General features: G+C 31.1%; 1 protein-coding gene across 6 annotated transcripts in view; it reads right to left on the bottom strand.

The window, feature by feature from the left end:
* The window catches only part of LOC143069181 (jouberin-like), a 377039-nt gene that overhangs the window by 20944 nt on the left and 331852 nt on the right, over positions 1-24243 (bottom strand). For 5 of the 6 annotated variants that reach the window (XM_076243713.1, XM_076243698.1, XM_076243690.1 and 2 more), the window contains exons 11-30: positions 23571-23664; positions 21804-21899; positions 21042-21143; positions 19272-19397; positions 18339-18403; positions 17830-17964; positions 17166-17220; positions 14276-14391; positions 13652-13817; positions 12339-12480; positions 11350-11364; positions 8736-8788; positions 6679-6773; positions 5888-6021; positions 5433-5573; positions 3855-3936; positions 3151-3271; positions 2309-2428; positions 1477-1609; positions 1014-1084 (exon numbers count right to left, since the gene is read on the bottom strand). In XM_076243713.1, coding sequence (XP_076099828.1) covers positions 1014-1084; positions 1477-1609; positions 2309-2428; positions 3151-3271; positions 3855-3936; positions 5433-5573; positions 5888-6021; positions 6679-6773; positions 8736-8788; positions 11350-11364; positions 12339-12480; positions 13652-13817; positions 14276-14391; positions 17166-17220; positions 17830-17964; positions 18339-18403; positions 19272-19397; positions 21042-21143; positions 21804-21899; positions 23571-23664 — 2062 coding nt within the window. The remainder of the gene's footprint in view (positions 1-1013; positions 1085-1476; positions 1610-2308; positions 2429-3150; positions 3272-3854; positions 3937-5432; positions 5574-5887; positions 6022-6678; positions 6774-8735; positions 8789-11349; positions 11365-12338; positions 12481-13651; positions 13818-14275; positions 14392-17165; positions 17221-17829; positions 17965-18338; positions 18404-19271; positions 19398-21041; positions 21144-21803; positions 21900-23570; positions 23665-24243) is intronic. The other variant, XM_076243707.1, reaches the window with a different exon arrangement.

Below are 24243 nucleotides of genomic sequence, written 5' to 3' on the forward strand. Positions count from 1 at the left end.
CAAGGTTATTAAACACCCACCTATAGTAGCAATATGAAACAGAATCATTCCCTTTTACCTTCGAATGAAACATCATTCATCAATTGATACTTAAAAGGTTACTTTTTTTAAAGTTTGAAATTTTCCATGACTATCAATTATTCAGTTAAATTTTCAAGTTTATTGATTTTGAGTCTAGACTTCATGGGTTGACATGGAATCTGTACATATTAATTGTTTTCAACATTTACATTTTAGACATTCAAATACATAAGCTTGATTTGTTTAACTGTACAATAACATGTTGATTTTATTATATGCTTTAATAAAAGAATCTTTCGGGAGCATTTTCAAGGACCAACAGATATCTATTAAAGGGGTTTATACATGATTTACTCCGAATAAGGCCATTTACAACATGATCACAACACCCTATATCTGTTAGAAGAAACCATGATTTACAGCTGTTATCATTTAAAATGTGGCAAGTTTATATGAGAAGTATATTGGTGCCAAAGCAACACATAGCATATTTAAATAGATTGTATAGTTTTTAAACTCACAACCTCCAACACTAAACGCCTACATGCTATTAAGATACAACCTTGGCTGTTACAATGGAAATGATACATGACTTTCAATGATAAATGAAAATTTGATCAAACCAATGATTCACTAATTGTTTTCCCTTTTTTCAAATCTACCCAAAACTTAAAATGTGTTTTTTTTTCTTCATCTGGTTTAATAAAAGCTGATTCTTACTTTTTATTGGACATATCAGTATATTTTGAGGGAAAAGATGTGGAGAAAGGTCTTGTCAAATTATATAGATAATAACTGCTTAGTGACTAAATTTCAGCAGTATGAGGCTAACAAACAGGTGTAATGCGAGCTTCAGCAAGCTATTACTCCTGTTTCAAGCAAAGTGCTGTGCTTTAAAGCGATATCTGTATAGTATACAGACACAGGCTGGTGATATCTGTTTGGCTGTTAATGTTTAAAAAGACACCCGATTGTGGGATAAAAATACTTACAGCTGTCATTGATAGTTGTGGTGGCCTGCCTATAAATGTTGGACTAGTACTTCTGGCACCATATCTACCCACTGTAAATAGAAACAGGAGAAATCATAACTTAGTGTGTAACATTTTATTACTATTTAAGGCTTGTACCATATCTGCCCACTGTAACCATAAACAGGGGAAATCATAACTTATTGTTATACAATTCATTGCTATTAAAGGAACATTATCTGCCACTTAGACAACAAATTAAAACATATTTGTTTTTGTTACAAACTGTTATAAAAGGGGAATACTAAATTAATATTTCACGATTAGGAGTCAGTTTATGTTCAATTTGGTAAAAATAGGAACATAAACATCGCAAATGAATTTTGACTTGCAAGTCAATCCTCATTGAACACATATTCATGACCCTAACTAGACCTTTAGCAAGAAATGTAATGACACTTTTCTTTATTAGGTGAATAAATACCATCTGTAAATCCTGGTCTCCAGTCAGAATCCCCAGTTTTCATGTACATATTCTGTGATCTAAACTGTTGTTGCTGCATTATACCACTCATGGTCTTCGTTGAATGTGGTGAGAATGTAGCTGGGGATGCCATCTAATAATAGAAATTAAACATACAAATTGTCATGGCTAAATGATTATCAAATCATAAATAATTATCATATATAAATAGGAATAGATGTATTGGTATGATACACTGACTACAACAGTTAAATTAGGGATTTTATTATCAAAAGATATACAACTGGAATGATGCTTAAATTCAATATGTAATTCATCGTAAGTCAGGTAAATATCTGCAAATATACCAGAAGTAAGCATCAACAAGTACAATCTCAAATGCATCCGATTCAGTGAAATTAGACACACTTTTTGAACATGAGATACATTTTTTTTATGTTAGAAAGATAAAATTCCAAACATCAAACATTATTCATAGAAAACAAACATTCAAACAATGTTCAATTCCTGAAGCATGATTTTTTAAGTAGGTAGAGCCTAAAATTATCTTAAACCTGACATGAAGGGATACTCATGGTCCATTGTATATATACTTCTTCCAAAACATCTCTTACAAACCTCCATGGGTTATTGATGTAATTGTTAGTTATACTGAGTAACAAAGCTACCAGAGTTCTTATCATGCATTTAAGGTCTATCATTTATGTCATAATTCATGCATTTAATGATTTAGCCAATCATAGTTCTTGATGTAACTGTTGGGTCTAATGATAAAAAAAGCATACCAAAGGTCTTTATGTAATTGTTGGGTCCAAAGATAAAATAAACTTACCATAGTTCTTGGTGTCATATTAGGGTCTAATGATCTGAATCCTGTGTGTGCAAGTTGTGGCGAGGTAGTAGCTGGTGTCATTCCTGGGAGGTCCAGCGTTGGGGTTGATGCCATTTGAGTCTACAAAAGAGAAAACTGCATCAACATATCTGGTATTTACCATCTGTTTAAATCTTAAACTAATTGTCTATTAACTGAAATTATTCACTTTATCAACAGCTTACAAAGGTTAATTCAAATAATAAATAATCAATATATTTTCTTTAGAAATAGATCCTAAAAAAGTAAAATCTGAAAGCTTTGACTTAAACTGCTGCATGTGTATGAAAATGATGTCAAGGTTATGTTACAACTGACTTATAATTCTAATCAAAACCCATCTGAACCCGCAATACCCAATAAAAGAAAAACAGATCTAATTTAAGAAACTGACTTGCAACAATTCAGGTATGATTAAGGCAACTAATATGAGACACCAAATACAACTTTATTGAAATCAAAATAATTTTATCCAAAAATAAGGAGATGTATGATTGCGTATGAGACAGATATTCACCAGAGTCTGTCAGTCAATGATGTGGATGGAAGTAACATATAGTAACAAGTAAAATTTTGCTGATATACTTGCAACCACTTTACCTGATCACTAGAGCATGAAAATTGGGTTATTAACATCACACAACTACGAGTTACAATGACTGGTAGACACTGCCTAACCATCTATACAAACAATAGATAGCCCAGAGGCTAAATAGGAAGATTCAGTTAGATATATGCAAATGTTCAATTAGCCAATCATTAGTGCTACAACTTTTTCAAAGAAAGAAAATATGAATACGTACTGTAGCACTATGAAGTTTCCTTAATACTTTTTCATATCTTCCTGCAGTGTGGGCATTGAATTCTTCCTTGTTGAATATCATAGATGAAGCACCTGTTGTTAATTCCTCTTTTCTGGGAGAACTACAAAATATAAATAATATCTCTTAAATCTACATTGTAATGAATAAAATCTCTTAAATCTACATTGTAATGAATAAATCTCTTAAATCTACATTGTAATGAATAAAATCTCTTAAATCTACATTGTAATGAATAAAATCTCTTAAATCTACATTGTAATGAATAAAATCTCTTAAATCTACATTGTAATGAATAAATCTCTTAAATCTACATTGTAATGAATAAAATCTCTTAAATCTACATTGTAATGAATAAAATCTCTTAAATCTACATTGTAATGAATAAAATCTCTTAAATCTACATTGTAATGAATAAAATCTGGATTTTTCAAGAAATTTAGATGCATTAAAACATATATATTATTATAAGGGGGATGATGTTTAGATATATTTTTATAATAACCTTTTTACTCAGGGACAATTCTAAAAAATATTATTAAAAAAACCCAAATACAATGTTTAATATTTAGCCATTTCCTTATAATGTCACAAAACTGAAGAATGCATAGCTGATGTTATGCTCTACTACTAATTCTATCTTGTTACACAATGGGTTTTGAAATTTAACATATTCAGATATTTACCCAGGCATAACAGTTTCCTCGTGTTCTCTAATGGGTTCAGGTGTTATATGTCTTGGAGATAAACCTGCTTCCATCTGGGCAACTGAAATTTATATACATATCTTATTGCTCAGCAACACATACATTTGTCAGATGTTATTCAACTCTTTTACAAATGTACATACATGTTGAAACATACAAATAGTACTGTGGCTTCGTTATTATTTGTTGGATACCAATTTTCTTAGATAACATGGGAATAAGTTAGCCACAAATTTATATGTTCGATGAAGTAAAAATACTTTTTAAGGCTTGTACAAATCCTTAGACTTTTTTAAAATAAATCCACAGTATATTCAAAACTTTCCTCAACAGTTACTTTGGAATACTTATAAACTAAAACAAACAGAGAATGTGTTTATGAACACATATGATGCCCCTCATGCATATAATCTTATAAAGGGACATAACTCTAAAATGGCAAATGTGTTGCAACACAAATTCAAATAGGATCTGTGTTTTGTGGTGATAAGCAAAGTTTCTTACCATTTGGTTAATAATAATGATTTTTTTTAAATTTCTGAATAAACAGTAGTTCATTGAAAATATTAAAAAAAATAAAAAATCATACATGACATTTTCTCTGACTGTTTATGACGTCTTTACACTAAATCCATTGGATGTTTGATGTGTACAGATTGATAATTTAGTCTCAGATGCATGATTCTTTTAATAGTTGTTTGTAGCTTTGAACTAGCTCTCAGTTAACTGTGAGTACTCTCAGATCTGTACCTAGTGTCTTTCTGTTGTTAGGATCTACAAGTACCCAGCCATGTCCACTTGTATTTTTGTCAATCTGATGAGTTAAGCCTTTTGCAACTATTTTTTTATAGTTTGTTCTTATGTTGTAGAAGAGTGGAGGAAACTTGTACTTGCCCTATGTGCCATAAGGCATAGCAAGGACTAAGTAAGTTAGTTCTGTTGTACTATTATACCACTGTCCCAGGTAAGGGGAGGTTTGGGATCCCGCTAACATGTTTAACCTCGCCACATTATGTATGTACGTGCCTGTCCTAAGTCAGGAGCCTGTAATTCACTGGTTGTCCTTTTGTTACATTTTTTTTCTATCATTTTTTGTACATAAATAAGGCCGTTAGTTTTCTCGTTTGATTTGTTTTACATTGTCATTTAGGGCCTTTAATAGCTGACTATGCAGTATGGGCTTTGCTCATTGTTGAAGGCCGTACGGTGACCTAAAGTTGTTAATTTCTGTGTCATTTTGGTCTCTTGTGGAGATTTGTAACATTGCCAATCATACCACATCTTTTTTTTTTATATAAAGCCTACTGTAAAATTGATTCCACAAAATAACCTTGAAATTCAGCATTTGCATAACAAGAAAATTAAGAAAAAAAAATAATGAAAGTCCCTGAAACACATGCCTTTCACTACTGCATTACTTTTTAACAGTACACAATAGGAAGCAACTTTGACATTTTATTTGATTCATCCTACTTGCAGATAATTTCCATAATAATAATTTAAAGCCAGGGGACGTAACTCCTATTCTAAAGTAACCTCTTTAAAATGACTACTTACTGTGTGGATCATAGTTATAAATAATGATCGGTTGGTTTTCTCCTACTGAGCACATGGCAATCATGTGATCTCGAGGATGGTAATCTACATCTGTCACAGGGTTTCTGTAATTCAGGTCGGTGTACATCACCACCTGGTCACCTGTAATTAGATAACAAAGAATTTATTAAATTTAATGGTAGTCAAATATTTTTGAATCAGAAATACAACTCTATGCTGTATTACTGTGAAAAGCAACAACTTCATCCTAAAATACTTCAATTACGTATATTTTTTACAAAATTTTAAACATTCAGAAAGCGTTTTAATCGACAAAATTTTAAATTCAACTAATAAGAAACAAATTAACATACTGGTAAAGTGAATCTGCTTTTTAAAGTTTTCTAAGCTTTTTATAAACCAAACATTAATATTGGGATTTTTACTCATAAACACTCAAGATTACTTTACTATACCTGTTTCTGTATGCCAAGCATAAACCAAATTATCCTCACTCCCAGAGAACACAAATGATCCACAAGGGGTAATTGTACTTCTAATCTGTTCACGGAAGTTCAAATGACCTATATACTTTTGCATCACTCTTTGACTGTGGAAAAAGGAAAAAGCATTAATGTGATAGATAAAATTTCAAATGCACATAAACTGATTGTAATATTTCTTAAATCCTTTTTATTTGTTTGCTAAAGTATTTCTTATTAACAGCCTCAACAAAATTTGTTTCATAGTTTCTGTAATGTCAGAATATACAAAGTGCCCAAATAATGTTTGACCCAAATTATTCTGAACTGTTCAATCTTATATATCTGTTATTGTATATTTTTCTTTCTGTCTTGTTTTTGCCTGTTATTCTTTTAATTTGGGGTACCTTACTGTCCCTAGGTATTTCAAAGTTCAAAGAGGCTCCAGTTTGGGTTAAAATTACACAAAAATGACTCACCTACTAACAAATTATTTTAGAACACTTTCAAAACAATTAAATAAAGAGATATAGATATAGGAAGTGGTGGTATGAGTGCAAATGAGACAGCTCTCCATCCAAGTCACAATCTATAAAAGTAAACCATTATAGGTCAAGGTACGGTCTTCAGCACGGAGCCTTGGCTCACATCATATGTATGATTTATTGAAAAAAAAGCCAATAAAAATGCATTTATCCGAACTAGCATTCTTACATAACCACTTTTTAAAGAAAAACTGATCATATACCTTGTGTTTAAAACAATAACAGTATAATAAAACTTACACTCTAAGATCTATCATGCGTATTATGTTATCTCTGCTATGCACCAAAAGTCTACGTCCACTGTGATGAAGTTTTAAATGATTAATGGGGGTGTCCTACAACAAAGTCAACTTGCTTTAAAAATATGAATCAATATAGTATCACAAAAATTAATACACATCAGATTACTGATTGAATATGCCCTACTGGCTTGTTTCCTTTAAGAAGGTCGGTGGTTTTCTAGATACTAAGGCTTACTCCTTCAATAAAAACTGGCAGCTATGAAATAGTCAAGAGTGTGGAATATACATCAGCAAGCAATCAATCAATAATATAGGGTTATTGCATAAATATTGGGGAATATTGTCCCGAGTAGAATTTTATATTGCACGAGCTTGCGAGAGCAATATATGTTCTACGAGGGACAATATTCCCCAATATTCATGCAATAACCCTTTTATTGAATAGCAATATAATATTTGAAAGTAAAAATTGATTTAAACTAAGATTTCTTCATAGATGACATCATGAATTTTGAAGATTTATTGCACTAGTGCAATATTGGAATTTATTGCACGCTAACTTTTGGTTACTTTCTGTGGGAAATATTATATTGCTATGCAATAATATGACCTATCAAGGATTTTCATAAGATAATAAGTTTTAAGAAATGAGCACAAGTCTTATTTGTGCTTTGAGAGATAATGTCCATTACCTGGGCACAAGTTCTTTATTCTTTTTTTTTCAGTTGAATATTTTATAATGTTTAGATATATTTTTAATTTTCTAAAGCATTGCTGAAATTGTAGATAAAATAATAAACTGTTATCACAGAGATATGTCTCGCCTTTTTGTAATTTTGATTATGCAAATGTTGAAATCAAAATAGCAATACTTTTAAAACATCTTACACAAGTTATAAAAATATTCAAAGTCAATGAACCATCCCTGAGTTATATAGCTAAACAATCTCCACACCAAATACCATCATGACCATTGACTTATTATAAGTCGTTCCCAAATCTAAATACAAACATTAACTAGTAAACTATAGAAAAGTTTCAACGTCAATAAGAGGGGGTGGGGGCTATATAATCTCCATGGAAACGATCCTTGCAAATGCCAATAAATTTACATACCAAATATCATTGACTTAACATTTGCAGTTCATCTTAAACTGATCTAATCACAAACTATTACAATGTACATGTAAACTAAATTAAGTTTCCAAGTCATTAGACTGTGACTGAGGGGCACGGCCAAATATTCTCCATGGAAATGAGATGTGCCAATGCTTATACAACTGAATACCAATTAACATTGACCTTCCACTAATGCATGTAATGGTTCCCCTTGAATTGACCTAATCACATACTGATACATGATAACTCAGAAAAATTTTCAAGGTCAATAGACCATGACTAAGGAGCAGAGCCAAATTATCTCCATGGAAATGAGATATGCGGATGCTTATACAACTACATACCGAAGATCATTTACCTACCACTTGTGGTTTCCCATAAACTGACCTAATCACAAACTAATACATGTAAAATGAGCAAAAGTTACAGTCAATAGACCATGACTAAGGGGGTGGAGCTAAATTATCTCCATGGAAATGAGATATGCCAATGCTTACACAACTGCATACCAAATATCATTGACCTATCACTTTTGGTCCCAATAAACTGACCTAATCACAAACTAATACATGTAAAATAAGCAAAAGTTTCAAAGTCAATAGACCATAACTGAGGGGGCAGGGCCAAATAATCTCCATGGAAATGAGATGTGCCAATGCTTTTACAACTGCATACCAACTATGATTGACCTACCACTTGTGGTTCACCATAACCTAGACCTAATCACAAACTAATACATGGTTGACGCCATTGCGAGCCGCCAGAAACAGCATACCTATGTCTCGCTTTTTGACTCCGTCTAGGCAAGACAAAAACCACACTTATCCTTTGTAATTCATAATTTTCCATCTAATATACATATCAGTACAGATCTTCAAACAACTTATGATTGTGTATATTTTCTGAAGGTTTGTGTTACTCTATACATATACTGACCTTTAACTCTGGGTCAGATATTGTATGGAACAATGTCCAGTCTCTCATGAAACCTGTAAAAATAATCAGGAATGTTTAGAGACATGTGATATGAATACTTTCCAAATCTTAAGCTTTATTACCATTTTTTTTGCATTTTCAACATGTTTATTCCACTTTAATTTAAGGACTACAATTTCAACAACTTTGCTTTTTTTTTAAAACTGTTGTGCCTTTGTGCTTATCCCTCTTCCTTAGCACATCAGATTTCAATAGGTATCACCTTAGGTAGTAATGTCAGAGAACATTGTAAAATAAAAATCTAATGGCTCAAAGAATGAAAGGTACAATTAGCTAAAAATTAATATGTGATTAAGATTTGACATTTATTTTTAAACTAAGTTTTAAAAAATATCTGCCAATAAATCATACTATTTCTAGTTTATTGTGGTCTTTTTGGCCATTTCATTACTACATAAAATTCATTACATATTTGTTAAAATCAGTAACCTTTTTTCTACCACAGGAATTCAAGAATTTTTTTTTTAAGCACTTGTTGAAAACATACAATAAAACTCCACTAATGTCAAGTCATGTTTGATTTTTTGCTGTATTTTCATGGAAAAAACTGCTTTCCATCATTAAGTAAAAGTTGAAAATATTTGTAAATCAATTCTAGACAACCCTTCATGACCATGATGAGTGTTAAAATAAACCAAAATATAAAAAAATTACTGGAAAATTGGGATTTGCCATTCACCAGGAATATAAACAAAATGTGTTAATCACAAAGAAATATTGTGAGAGTGTCTATAAATTCATAACTTAATAGGTATAACAAAAAAAAGTTTGAAAGTAAGACTGTCCTTAATTAAAATATTGCTTAATCTATTCATCACATTTTAAAATGTTTGAAGAACTTTCAGCTCAATCAAATTACATGCAGCAGTATTAAACACCGAATCTGAAAGAATAACCAAGGACTTTTTGTCTCTATGCAATGCAATCAAAAGAAAGGAGAAATTTGTAATGAAGGCATAATGAAGCAACATATTTTGATATTTACCGGTACCTGTAAATATTAGAATTTTAATAAAATTTGTATATATTAATACGGATTAGGTAAATCATTAAATTATTTGAAAAGAAACAAAAAGAAGTAAGAGAACCCTTTTAGTCTACAATTTTAAGAACTAACATGTCAGAATATAAAGAACCTATCAAGATCAAGTGTTTCCCTTATCTCTTTGGGTAATATGCGAGGCGTTTTTATTTTGGGAGTAAAAAGCCATGAATAATGCATGCCAAAATAGGATATTTGTTTTAAAATGACATAAAAGCTTCATTCAAAAACAAAGAAAAGCGTAACTAGCTATGTCAAATGTTTTGTTTTATCTTTAATGACATTTTAACTGAAAATTTGAATGCACATAGTATGTTAATATTGAAAAGTCATCTTTAAAGGCAATTTTAAAACAATTAAAACTGGGCTAGTCATTTGATATGTGTATTTATACCATTACCCTGATTGAGTTGTGTATAAACTATTTGTATTGTGTAATGTAAAATCACAAAAATACAGCACTCAGAGGAAAATTCAAAATGGAAAATCCCTAAATCAAATAGCAAAATCAAAAGCCCAAACACCTCAAACAAATAGATAACAACTGTCATATTCTTGACTTGGTACTGGTATTTTCTTGTGTAGAAAATGGTGGATTAAACCTGATTCTAAAGCTAGCTAAACATCTTACTTCTATGACAGTTGCATAAAATTCCATTTTATTGTAAATAATGTGTGAACAAAACAAACAGACATAAAGTGTAAGTTAATGACTTAGTTAATAGTGAAGGAGTTGTTAGCAATTTAATACAATCTAACTTGATCTCTGATGACAATTTACATTGTTTTTACACATACCCGTTTTCCTAGAAGTTGTGTTGACTTTTTATACGCATAAATTCAAGGAATAAGTATTTCATTTGAATACTGAGGTACTTTAAAAACATTTATATCACAAATTAATTTTACAACTCCAGTTTGATTTTGTAGCATGTCAAAAAACTTGTAGGTTGGAGTAAAACATATTTTGAGCAATTATAAAACCAATGATGAATGTATCAATATTAATGAAGTTTTACTTAGAATCTTAAATTATTTTCAATCATGGATTTAAATTTCTTGGACCCTATCAATTTTGTCAAAACCATGTGCAGCAAATAGAAAACAGTATATACATCTAAGGGCTGTGCAGAAATTATCAGAAATATTGAGCAACGTTCAGAAAATTATTCCGAGTTCTGTATATTAATTGAATATTGCACAAAAATTACATGATTTTAATGCACATGTTTTACAAATAATATCAGAGAGCAAAAAATTCATTATTTAAAAATAAAAAAAACACAAACCCTTTCTTTAACTTGTCATAATGATGATTGATTGAGAATAAAGATATAAAAAAAGGCTGGAGTACAAAAATTATGCTCAAAACCAAGTCTGTCACAAGGTTTTCATTGATGTTAGGGAGAAAAAATATGCTAAGTTAGAAACCAACTCATGACACTTTTATATATTAATATAGAGTTGTAAGACACTACTGTTAATCTGTATTTCACACTCAAAAATACATACCACTTTTATTCGTGTCTGTAAAATTATAAGTTAGATACTCAGGACATTATATGGTAGTTGAAAAACAAAACAAAATATAAAATATAACTGATCACAAGTTATACCAATATAGGATTATAACAATTCAAATACTTCTATGGGTGGTTACTATATTATTAAAGAGCCATTCCTGGGTTCCATGTATGTTTTTACATGTCTGTCCTTATTGGTTTCAGGTCCATTTCCATTACATTTCCTAGGACACTTTTTGGGGTATGACCAATATAATTACACACAGTAAATAAGATTAAGGAACAGGGAATAATAACTTACTACTGTTTGATAAGGGATACAATAAAGATATTAACAGTATTACACTTATAGTTTCAGTTCACGCTAATACTTACTACCTTGTATATAAACTGTTGTCACAGAGACAAATTTCACTTTTATAAAGTTTTGATAGTAAATTGCAATTGTTAAAAATCAAAATGGCAATACTTGAAAATGTCAAATATACAAAAACATCAAAGACAATGACTAAAGATGCATGGCCCAAAAAACTTCTTGGAAATGAGAAATGCCAATGCTGTTACATCTTCATATCAAATATCATTGACATTTCATATATGGTTTCCTTTGAACTGATCTGAACACAAACTTTAACATGCAAACCATGCAAAAGTTTCAAAGTCAATAGATTATGACTGAAGGGGTGGAGCCAAATAATCTTCATAGACAAGAGATGTACCAATGCTTATAAAACTGCATACCAAGTTTCATTGGCCTACCACTAGTGGTGTCCCATAAGATGACCTAATCTTTTAACTGACTTAATCACAAACTAATACATTTTTGATGATACCAGAAACAGCTTGCATATATTTAGCCTTTTCTACTTTCTCTAGGATAAATATAATCAAGCATTAATAAAGCAAAAGTTGTTAGGCTGCAATACTAAACATTAAAGTTTATTGTATGATATAATGGGATGATTTCCCTTAAATTACCTCTATGGTGAGGCTGTTCCGTTACAAACACATTCCAGATACTGATGCTTCCTATACTGTCTGCAGAGTACATTTTCTGTCCATCACTATCAAAACATACAGAATTCACATAGCCTTTGTGACTCTCTATTTCTTGCTTTAGCTAAATTAATAAAAAGAAAAATAAAACATTTGAAGTCTAGAAATATTAATAATAATTCATACATAATTTAATTTAAATCAATTTGAGAAATGCTGATGAGACAAATATTTCAGGAAATGGAAAATCTATAAAGATCATCCAACTTGTTTATTAATATAAAGAATCAAAATACTGTCCTTTTATTTCACAATTTTTTGTCTTCTTGTGCCTAATGAAATATTATCTTGTGATGTATACAACAATTCCAAATTCTCTATTTTTAGAACAGAAAATCTACCGATGAAAGCATATCCCTGAATCAAAACCGGAGACTGTGCTAAGATTTAGTGAACTTTTTTATGAAGAATTCAGCAGACGAAAGAAAATCACTTTAAAAGACAGAATCAGAGAGATTTGAAATAAATGTTCATGCATCAGAACTAAGTCTGTGAATTAAGGTCATTCTTGGAAAATAAATTGTACTTACAAACATCCAATTAAACGAACAAATCTGTTTTCAAAGTTCAGGATAGAAAATTTTTCAATATGTAAATATGAAGTATGGATGCTTTACATTTATTTGGCAGATTTCTAGTACTGCATTTTTGTCTATATTGATAACATACCAAATACATTGATTTTTTGCTGCACCACTTCATTTTATCTTCCATAATGTTTACATTAAAGGTTTTTGTTAATAAAATTTAACCAAAAAAGTTATAAAATTTGTATATATAACCTTTGTTATAACTCTTATGTTTATAAAGTCTTATTTTTACTGCAATCACAACATATATGCTTTTTTGAAAAACAACATTTATAACAAAACTTTATGATTTTTGCTATTAAGATTTTTTTTTATCAAATCTTGTATATTTTTAATGTGAATATTGTCATTGGTTTGATATAAATATATGTTTGAAACACAGTCAGGTGTAATGTCTCCACACATATGTAAAGTATCAGTTGACAGAAACAATAAGTGAGAACTATAATAATTAGATTGGAATGGTGTGTACCTGCAGACTGTTCAATGGAGATGCAACCCAAGAGTGTCCAACACAATTTATGATCTCAATACTTTTTTCAATATACAACTTATTCGTCTGTATGTATTTTGTGTTTTATGTTTGTGTGTTGGTGTATCAGACACATACTACCAGATAATAACAAACCATCTAAGACTACTTACATTTCCATGGACATCCTCTCCCTGTATGTCCCACACACGTATAACTTGATCGTAACATCCTGTTACAACAATGGTGTCAATTCGGGGATGGAACTGAGATGTATATACATAGGCTGGATGAGGTAAAATATTCTCAGCTTTATCAAAGTCTTCTAAATTCCATACTCTAAAAATATCAAGAGAAAAATATGTTTGAAATGATATTCTAAGCAATAAACATGTAGTATTATAACAGAATAATGTGACTTAAGTTTAGATAGATATGTCAAAAATTGAGTAACATTAAAATGCTATTGGCAAAAATGCCTTCTTTTTTATGTATTACTTGAAATCTAGATTCTTCTTTTGTACTATCAATTTTTACTGTTAGTCTTTTTCCCAGTTACTATAAAAAGTCATTTCTGAAGAAAATTACATATAAGATATGTACCTACATTCTACATAAGGAATTGTTTATAAAACTTAACGATGCACAAACCTATCAACATATTTTGAGTTTTATTACAATGAAGCAATGACAGACAGAAGAAACAACATGAAAACCTCATTGTGTAAATTAGAATAAATAATATTCCATTTCACTAATTTAGAAACATTCAGGTATTAAGAATTATAAATACTCACCTTACAGTGCCATCAGATGACGCTGAACTCAAATGTGTATCTCTTTTTGACCATGACAAATCATAAACAATACCAAAATGACCTTTTAATTTTCCTTTTAGTTCAAAAGATGGCACCTGAATAAGAAAGATAGTTTTAATATCAAGTTTTTTTTTATATGAAAATTGCAGATTAAATGACACAAGAACTCAATATGTTTTATTTTTCATATCTAAAAACTAAATACCCAATTTTTGTCTATTATGTATTCATTTATTTCTGTGGGTACCAATTATTTGGATACTTGATTTTGTGGTTTTGCAAAAGTTTGCATACATCTTGTAGAAAGTTTGTAATTGGTGGTACATTAGAATTTGTGCTTCAAGGGTTACTAGAAATCCACAAAAATTGGTATCCAATTAAGAATTTAATGCTTCTTTTTGTAACTTCATTGGGGTGTAAAAGCGTTGACAGAAGTACATTTTGTATGAAGCGTGGAAGCGCTTCATACTAAAAATGTGCACACGGTCAACGCTTTTACAACCCTAAGAAATTACAAAAAGAAGCATTCAATACTTATAATTACATTTTTTTAGCAATGATCATGAAAACACGAATTTTATTATTGTTTTATTTAATTCACCTGTGCACTTTATTGTGGGACCACATGTTATCATGAATAAAAAGTTTTATTGAGCAATGCAATTGCTTACGGAATAACACGTGATGTGCAGTTAGCCAATCAGAATAAAGTATCAAAATGAAACATACATCTAATGTAATTATTGAATAATAATGAATCCACAGTATTTACATTCATAGCAATGTGTGTAATAAACACTCCTTTTTTACAAGAATATTTTCTCAAATTTTAAAACATAGTAACTTTTAATTCATTAGAAAATACCACACTTTCAGGACATCAATTCAATGAATGCTGGTGTAGATTGTGAGCACAAACCCAGACATCATGAGACTGATTTTGAAATGTACGATTTAGCTGTATTTTTCTTCTTCTCTCAGTTGCATTAGAATGAACAGTATTGGAAGATAAGCTGGCTCCTTTTTTAATTTGATAAAAGCAAATCTCTGTTTACTAGGTTTACTAACTTATAAATTGCAAACTCAATTTGAGTCCAACTGGCCACAACTCTTCATATAAATTGCTGATTACCCCTAAATCTATAGGAACAAAATAAACTGTTATCACAGAGATATGTCTCACCTTTTTGTAATTTTGATTATGCAAATGTTGAAATCAAAATAGCAATACTTTAACATCTTACACAAGTTATGAAAATATTCAACGTCAATGAACCATAACTGAATTACATGGCTAAACAATTTCCATGTAAATGGGATGGGCCAATGATAATACAACTGCATAATAAATACCACTGATTTTCCAAAACCTAAATACAAACAACTTGTAAACTATGTAAAAGTTTCAAAGTCAATAAACCATGAAGAGGGGGTGGGGCTATATAATCTCCATGGAAATATACTTGCAAATACCAATAAATTTGCATACCAAATATCATTGACTAAACATTAGCAGTTCATCTTAAACTGATCTAATCACAAACTATTACAAAGTACATGTAAACTAAGATAAGTTTCAAAGTCATTAGACTGTGACTGAGGGGCAAGGCCAAATTTCTCCATGGAAATGAGATGTGCCAATGCTTATACAACTAAATACCAATTAACATTGGCCTATCACTAATGGGTCCCTTGAACTGACCTTATCACAAACTAATACATGTTAACTTGGAAAAAAATTCAAAGTCAATAGACCATGACTAAGGGGTGGAGCCAGATTATCTCCATGGAAATGAGATATGCCAATGCTTACACAACTGAATACCAAATATCATTGATCTACCACTTGTGGTTCCCCATAAACTGACCTAATCATAAACTAATACAAGTAAAAATAAGCAAAAGTTTCGAAGTCAATAGGCCATGACTGAGGGGGCAGGGCCAAATAATCTCCATGGAAATGAGATGTGCCAATGCTTATACAACTGCATACCAAATATGATTGTGGTTCACCATAAACTAGACCTAATCACAAACTAATTCATTGTTGACGCCGCCGCCGCCGCCGCCGCCGGAAACAGCATACCTATGTCTCGCTTTTTGACTCTGTCAAGGCGAGACAAATAAAATTGAGAATGGAAATGGGGAATGTGTCAAAGAGACAACAACCCGACCAAATAAAAAACAACAGCAGAGGGTCACCAACAGGTCTTCAATGCAGCGAGAAACTCCCGCACCCGGAGGCGTCCCTCAGCTGGCCCCTAAACAAATATATACTAGTCCAGTGATAATGAACGCCATACTAATTTCCAAATTGTACACAAGAAACTAAAATTAAAATAATACAAGACTAACAAAGGCCAGAGGCTCCTGACTTGGGACAGGCGCAAAAATGCGGCGGGGTTAAACATGTTTGTGAGATCTCAACCCTCCCCCTATACCTCTAACCAATGTAGTAAAGTAAACGCATAACAATACGCACATTAAAATTCAGTTCAAAAGAAATCCAAGTCTGATGTCAGAAGATGTAACCAAAGAAAATAAACAAAATGACAATAATACATAAATAACAACAGACTACTAGCAGTTAACTGACATGCCAGCTCCAGACTTCAATTAAACTGACTGAAAGATTATGATTTCATCATATGAACATCAGGCACAATCCTTCCCGTTAGGGGTTTAGTATCATACCATCATAACATATATGAGAAGAACATAACCCGTGTCATGCCAACAACTGTTTTTAAAAAAATAATGTGTTTAGTTCAGATGCAAAGACCTTATCAGTGACTCAATATTAACGCCAAAATATGCAATCTAAAAAACTATTCAATGCACATATGACGATTTTGAAAGACACACTTACTTCATAGACTAGAATTGGGTAACTATCTCTATCATGGCATCCACAGGCTAAACTCCTGAAATATACATTAATAAGTTTGGTAGAACATTTATGTTATTATAATAAGCCATACACAACAAGATTTTTCAAGTCTTTCTTGTTAAAAGTAAAATCACAAAAAATACTGAACTCCAAGGAAAATTCAAAATGGAATCTAATCTAATGGCAAAATCAAAAGCTTCAATTCATCAAACAAATGGATAACAATTGTCATTTTTGTGCAAACTTTCTGTTGATTTTATTGTGCATAAACCTCAAAATTTACTTTTACAGAAGTTTGTTAAATTTTTTATTTGAACGTAGTTTTTATGTAATAATCTCTGTGTATAAGTTTCATAACATTTGGTTCAACGATTTAAGTTGGTGCAAACTTAAGCTAGAGAAGGGAAACGAAAAACTAATGAGCATTTTTTTCATTTTGAAAGGGGAATTACTCTACAACAGTAAAAGTGATACCCACAAATTTATAGCGGATCTGTGTTTTGTGGTTATAGGCATTGTGTATAAGTTTCATAACATTTAGTGGCATTTGGGATGTACAGACGGATAAGGGTAAAACTTAATGCCCCCTCCACTATGGCTGGGCCATAAAACCTTAATAACATGTGATTGTCATCATTCTAACCTGCCATCGTGAGAGAATTTTAAAACATAGCAACCTCTTCTTCCTCCAGGTATCATGTGTTCTAAATGATTAGGAATCCTACAGGTCTGACCTACAAGTCTTGTCCATGATGATAGGGTGTGTCTCGTACTATCTCTGTAATCAAATAACATCAGCCATGAAAATAGTTGTATAGTTTTATATATACCATCATCAAAAAGATTCATTTGTATTTATTAGAAATTCAAATGGTATAAATTCAGTTATTGTCCTTATGCAGTCAAAGTTTTATTAACATTGACAACAGTTGTAGAAATCTACACTGTATAAATTGAGAAATTTTTGTATAACTAGGTTCAACCTCCTAAAGGTAAAGGAAATGTGATCTTTAAGCTCAATCTTTTTCTTTCTTTCTTATAAATAATCTTTATGAGTTTTCTAGCATCAAATCTTTTATTATTTTCTATCTATTCTATCAGTCGGCACAATAGAATTTAAATTTTAAGATGCTAATTAGATAAATATCTTACAGTCTCTTCTTATCTCCCCAACTAACACTCTTCTTTAAATCTTGATAGGTTGTAAATCCTTCTTCCTAGGAAAGAAATATATGTTTCATTAATAAATATCAATTAAAGAATATGCGGGTTACACATTAATGCTATAAGATTGCATTTTACCTGGACCTCAATTATTGAAATCAATGGCAGATCCAGAATTTTCCATAAGTTGGGGCCCACTGACTGCCTAAGAGGGGGCCCGCTTCTGTCAGGCTTCAGTGATTCCCTATATAACCAACCAAAATTTTCCCACATAGGAGGGGCCATGGGCCCCCTGGGCCACCCCCCTAAATCCGCCTTTTGAAATATTCTCATAATGGTTCAAATTTACCCAATTTAAGGATAAAATCTAATTCTAGACTATTTTAAATTTTATGGATCTATATTTTGTTCTTTATGAGAAGATTATAAAAATAGCAAAGTTACTGAGAAGTGGAATTCATAATTTAAGTAACCAACTGACAACATTGAAGGTAGTGTAACTATAGATCATTTAACAGCCATGATGACCTATAGCTGTCAACTTCTAAGTCATTTGATCATTAGTAGAGAGTTGTCTCATTGGCAATCGTAACACATCTTGTTTTTAGATCAAGTAATGTAAATTCATAAATTACTGGTAGGTTTTTATTAATGTGAATAATGTCAATGGGTGAGAATCACAATTATATGAACTTGATTCTGATATCTGATACATACAACTGTATGAAGCTTTTCCTGAAATCTCAATAATTAATCACTCATTTTTGTTTGGTCTGCTTAAATCACAATACAAACAATAATTTCTGAATTTACAGTAACCTCAATTAGTATAAAGTCAAAGTCTCTCTTTCTGATGTCTTTGTCTCTAATGGGAGTGACTGATATTCCATGAACAGTTTAAAATAAAATATTTTTTAGTACCTTTTGTGTAGCAAACATAGATCTGAGTGCAGGTTCCACTTCATCAGGTGGTGTTATGCCCTTCAATGTAACATATACTGTAGATGGATAGGGACGTCTTTGTGAGGACTTCCACCACTGGTAAACCTACAATAGGATAGTAATTTATTACTATGTGTGCTTAATATAAATGTACAAAAATAATGTGTTCCAAATATGTAAATGTAAAATAATGTGTGTCAAATATGTAAGAGTTAAATAATGTGTGTCAAATATGTAAGAGTTAAATAATGTGTGTCAAATATGTAAGCAGGGGCGGATCCAGGATTTTGGAAAGGGGGGCGAAAAAAATGAATTTCGCCGAGCAATGCGAGGCTAAAAATTTTTGGGGACCTTTTTTTTGCTACAAGCATAAAATAAGTGTAAAATGCATTTTAGTTAAAAGTTTAGGGGCTGGACATTTTTGGTGCCGTATTCTCTACATTGATTGTCTATTATAAAATGATTGAATGGATCCAAAGCTATGTACTATTTAATATATTTGAAGTGGAATTTGTCAGTAAAAAATAGACATGGGAAATTCCCGTTTGTTGTATGGTTAGTTAGCATAACTTTACAGATTTCTTGTTGTGAACAAGATATACGGCTATTCAATGAAATTTACAATACGACTGACACGAAGAAAAACAAACAAGAAATTTTTATCCATTGAAATGTTTGGTTAAAATGTTTCACCCAACAATGGAAGAGAGGGGTACAAATCAACAAAAGGCTATACGAATGAATCGGAAACGAAATGAAAATGAAGTTGTGAATAACGTTCGACACATGGAGTCATATAGGCCACACCCAGCAGGCCGGGTTGCAGTCGGGCTTTGAAAAAAATTCAGGGATTCACATGCAATCACCCCCCCCCCCCCAAAAAAAAAAGATACGCCCGTTTGTGTAGAGTGTAATAGGGTATAATTTTCTGTTGGGTGGAATTGTGATAAGGAAGTCAACATACATCCTTGCTCGATACTTTGAAGGCGTCATCCTTAGCCTAAACATGTGTTACTGTAATCTGAATTTCAAAATGACTGAGTGACGTTTTTTTTTTTTTCGATGTACTTGTCAACTCCACCGTAGCGAATCACATAACTTTGACATAATTAATAATATATTACAGTGAATACGAGGAGCGAAAAATATCTTTATAAGTGGAGAACTGTCGCATTAAAATTAAATACACAGCAAAATTCACGAAGTCTAGACTGATTATTAATCATTTAAAAAAAAAAAAAAATGCCAGCAAAAGGGGGGGGGGGGGGGGGGGGGGGTACGCCCTCTACACCCCCCTCTGAATCCGCAACTGGTAAGGGTTAAGTAATGTGTTTCAAATATGAAAGGGTTAAATAATGTGTGTCAAATATGTAAGTGTGTCGAATAATTTGTGTCAAATATGTGAGAAATAAATAATGTGTGTCAAATATGTAAGAGTTAAATAATGTGTGTCAAATGTGTGAGTGTGTCAATTATTAAGTAATAAAGTGTGATAATTTGTTATTTTATCCCTAATTGAGTTATATATGTTATGGTGTTATATGTGGAAGTTTTTCCTAATGAGTGTCATATTTGTAAGTCTGTCCTCGTGTTTATTACTAAAGTTTCCTAAAGTCAAAAAAAATAATTAGAAGACACAACTTATACATGTGAGGCATACTGCTACAAACACCGCAGATGAGACAATAAAATCATAATACAGAGTTTTATATAATCAATATGACATAAACAAATAACAAATAAACAAACCTCAGGTTGATTTGGTCCTGTCCGCACTTGAGAAGATGGTGGTTCAAACAGCTGTAATCTCACTTTAGAACCAGTATTTATTTTATTATTATTTCCTACAACCTGTAAAAAATTAGTTCATTAGTTAAAGCTTTAAATTAGATAATTTTTAAATGTGTTTTACAATTAAATTTGAAAACCAATATATGAAATAATGTTAAAATTGTTAACAATTTTCTTGCCACTACAAAGGTGTAAAACAAAAACTACCATAGATTTAGTTTCAAGTTTTGATTTAAATTTTTATTTAAATTTTTAAACCATGAAGTTATTTTTTTATAAAAAAAGGTAAACAAAAGATATTTTTAAGGGGTATGTTTCATTTCCATGTATGGCACTTATCATTTGCAGTATACTCTGTTATGCATTCTTGACATGTAGGCATTCAGTCCATATGTGTGGTGGTGAATGAACTCAAAAGGAGACCAACTGTAGGTGTATTTTATGTGGTTCATAAGCGTTTCTTGCCTCTCTGTTTTATATAGAATAAGAGTAGACCATTGGTTTTCCTGTCTGAATGGTTTTACACTAGTCATTTTTGGGATCTTTTATAGTTTGCTGTTTTGTGTGAACTAAAGCTCTATGGCAAAGGTCGTACTTTGGCAATAATGGTTTATTTTACAAATTGTGACTTGGATGTAGAGTTGTCTCATTGGTACCACATCTTCTTATATCTATCTAGTCTATATGTGTTGTGGTGAATGATATATAGGTGTATTTTACCTTTAGAAATGCCCATGCTATTCTGTACCATCCTCCTTCACTCCCTTGGGAAGAAAACTTCTCACTGGCATGATTCATACTCACAAAGTCAAGCAGCTAAAATTAGAAAAAATAATATTACATATCATGGAACTTAACTGGTGTCAAAAGTATTATGAAATACCATATAGGGATATTTGTTTTCAAGGAGAACAAAAATCAATAATTAAACCATAAAGGGCAGTTGATAAAAAACAAAGCTACACTTGAAACAGTATTAACTTGATGTATGATTTTATTCTCAATTTTTTTTAAGAGAATTAAAAACAAAAAAAACTTGTACGAGTGTTAAAAGATTGAGAGTAATATGCATATTTATTTCAAAACATCAATGAATCAAAGAGCAGATTGCTCTGAGGGATATGATTGCCATTGTTTCATTGACACATGTATACATGTAGCTGGATAATATTATTTTCAAAACTAATTCAACTGCACATGTAAAATGTAATTTATGTAATCTGAATAGTTACAAAATAGCCAATCCCGGATAAAAGTGTATGAACAATGTACTTAGGCCTATTTTGTTTTATTTTTGTACTATCAATTCCAAGTTTACTTTCCACACTGACAGCAGTCAGAGTGAGAGAAGGTATTTTCACTTCGTATCTTATCACTTATTTTCCTACGTTAATTCTAGGAGGAACCCCATTCCTAACTGTTAAAATTTTTAATTTCCTTTGGGTCAGTGATCATGACTCCTTTCCGTACACATTCCACGGTTTAAATTGCGATCGTTTTTAACATTATACGACGTTTATTGACAGAACGAGCTAATATTGTTTTTCATTCAGAACTCACTGGATTTACTTCCGGAAGGGAGACAACTCGAAACGATAATATGGAAGACTTCATTTCGCCTGAAGGGATGTTCTAGTAACAACTTGACGATGTGGACTAATTAATTTTAATTTAAATAATGCAAATGATTTAAAATTATGCAACAACAATAACCCTCAATAGCAGACATACATAAAAAAGATCCAATGAGTTATAAATTAATTAATTGAGTGGGGAATCCAGAACAACCATTCAATCTAAAACCCCTTGAAGTCAAGAAATCTATACGCATGCGCATAATTTCCAAAACAAACCCTGGAGCAAGATCTTATATTAAATGTTTATTAAACGACCTAGATGGTTCTCTATTTCTTTATGGAAGTATAATCTCAAATACCATTTTCATAACGGTAACATATAAGAAAATCTCCACTTCAGTTCTTTTATGACAGAAATAGATTTATCGGAATTCAGAGAACTCTTATTTTATCAAAACTGGGAATTCCCTCTGACGTGTTTCTAAATTTATAATAACACTAAATATAAATACTGCTTAATTCTGATTTTCCGTGTTGTTAAAAACACGCATATAAGTCAAGGGAATTATCAAACATGAAGATTATGAAAAGAATATTATAGGAAAGTTGTTTAAGTTCAATCCCTTTGTTTGTTTTTACCTTTTAAAGCAAGACAATCATAAGAATGTGAGATTTTCCTTAAATGTTTAGAATAAAACGATTGACATGAGGGCATTGCTCTGAGCCACCGGTATAAGTCTACAGATTGCTTGAAAGCAATCGTATCCCAAAAACTTTTCATTCAACCTATTTTCTAAGTAGGGAAAAATTTAAAAAAAATTAAACTTTTTTTTTTGACATTTCACAATCAAACATTAAAAATCAGATTTTTTTAAAAAGATTTCTAGAGAGTACACAACAGAAAACTTACCTCAAAGAGAACAATAACTTTGGGGTCAGATTTTATAAAATAATTGTAGTTCTCATTAAACAGCAATAATTCTTCCCATACAGGCAATACAGACCTAAAAAATATTATGACACTTTAAACTTCCTTTACAGGCAGTACAGACCTAAAATGTATCATAATATAGAAATTTAGATCCGTAAGTCCTCTTCGCATGCTTGTAAAATTCTGAAGAGATAAACTTTGTGATCATGAATCTCATATAACCAGCTTGTAAAAATTCTTTCATCAAATTAATAACCAAGGTAATGTGCGGATGACCATATAAATAAACATGTTATAAAAATAGAACTTGAAAATGAATTTTAACAGCAAAGATTAGATCTAACGGAGTTGGATATAATTTGTTATATTAAGCCAAAATAACTCCTACATATTCATTTTTTTCCCTTTCTTTTTAAATTGAACAACTGTACAAAATATTGTATGCAAACTTTGTTATATGTTTTCTATTTGTTGGAAGGATGTTCAATAAACAGCATAAATGATAAATAAATCTTTGTAGTAAGCAGTATATCTTATTTGATGGAATAGTTATAATTAGGTTACTTATTCAAGTAGGATATCAACCTATTTCTTCTTTTAACTTGTACCAATTACAGATCATGTTTTTATTCAAATAGGCCATTCATATAAC

The sequence above is a fragment of the Mytilus galloprovincialis genome, chromosome 1 (genome assembly GCF_965363235.1).
Source record: "Mytilus galloprovincialis chromosome 1, xbMytGall1.hap1.1, whole genome shotgun sequence".
NCBI classification, from domain to species: Eukaryota; Metazoa; Mollusca; class Bivalvia; order Mytilida; family Mytilidae; genus Mytilus; species Mytilus galloprovincialis.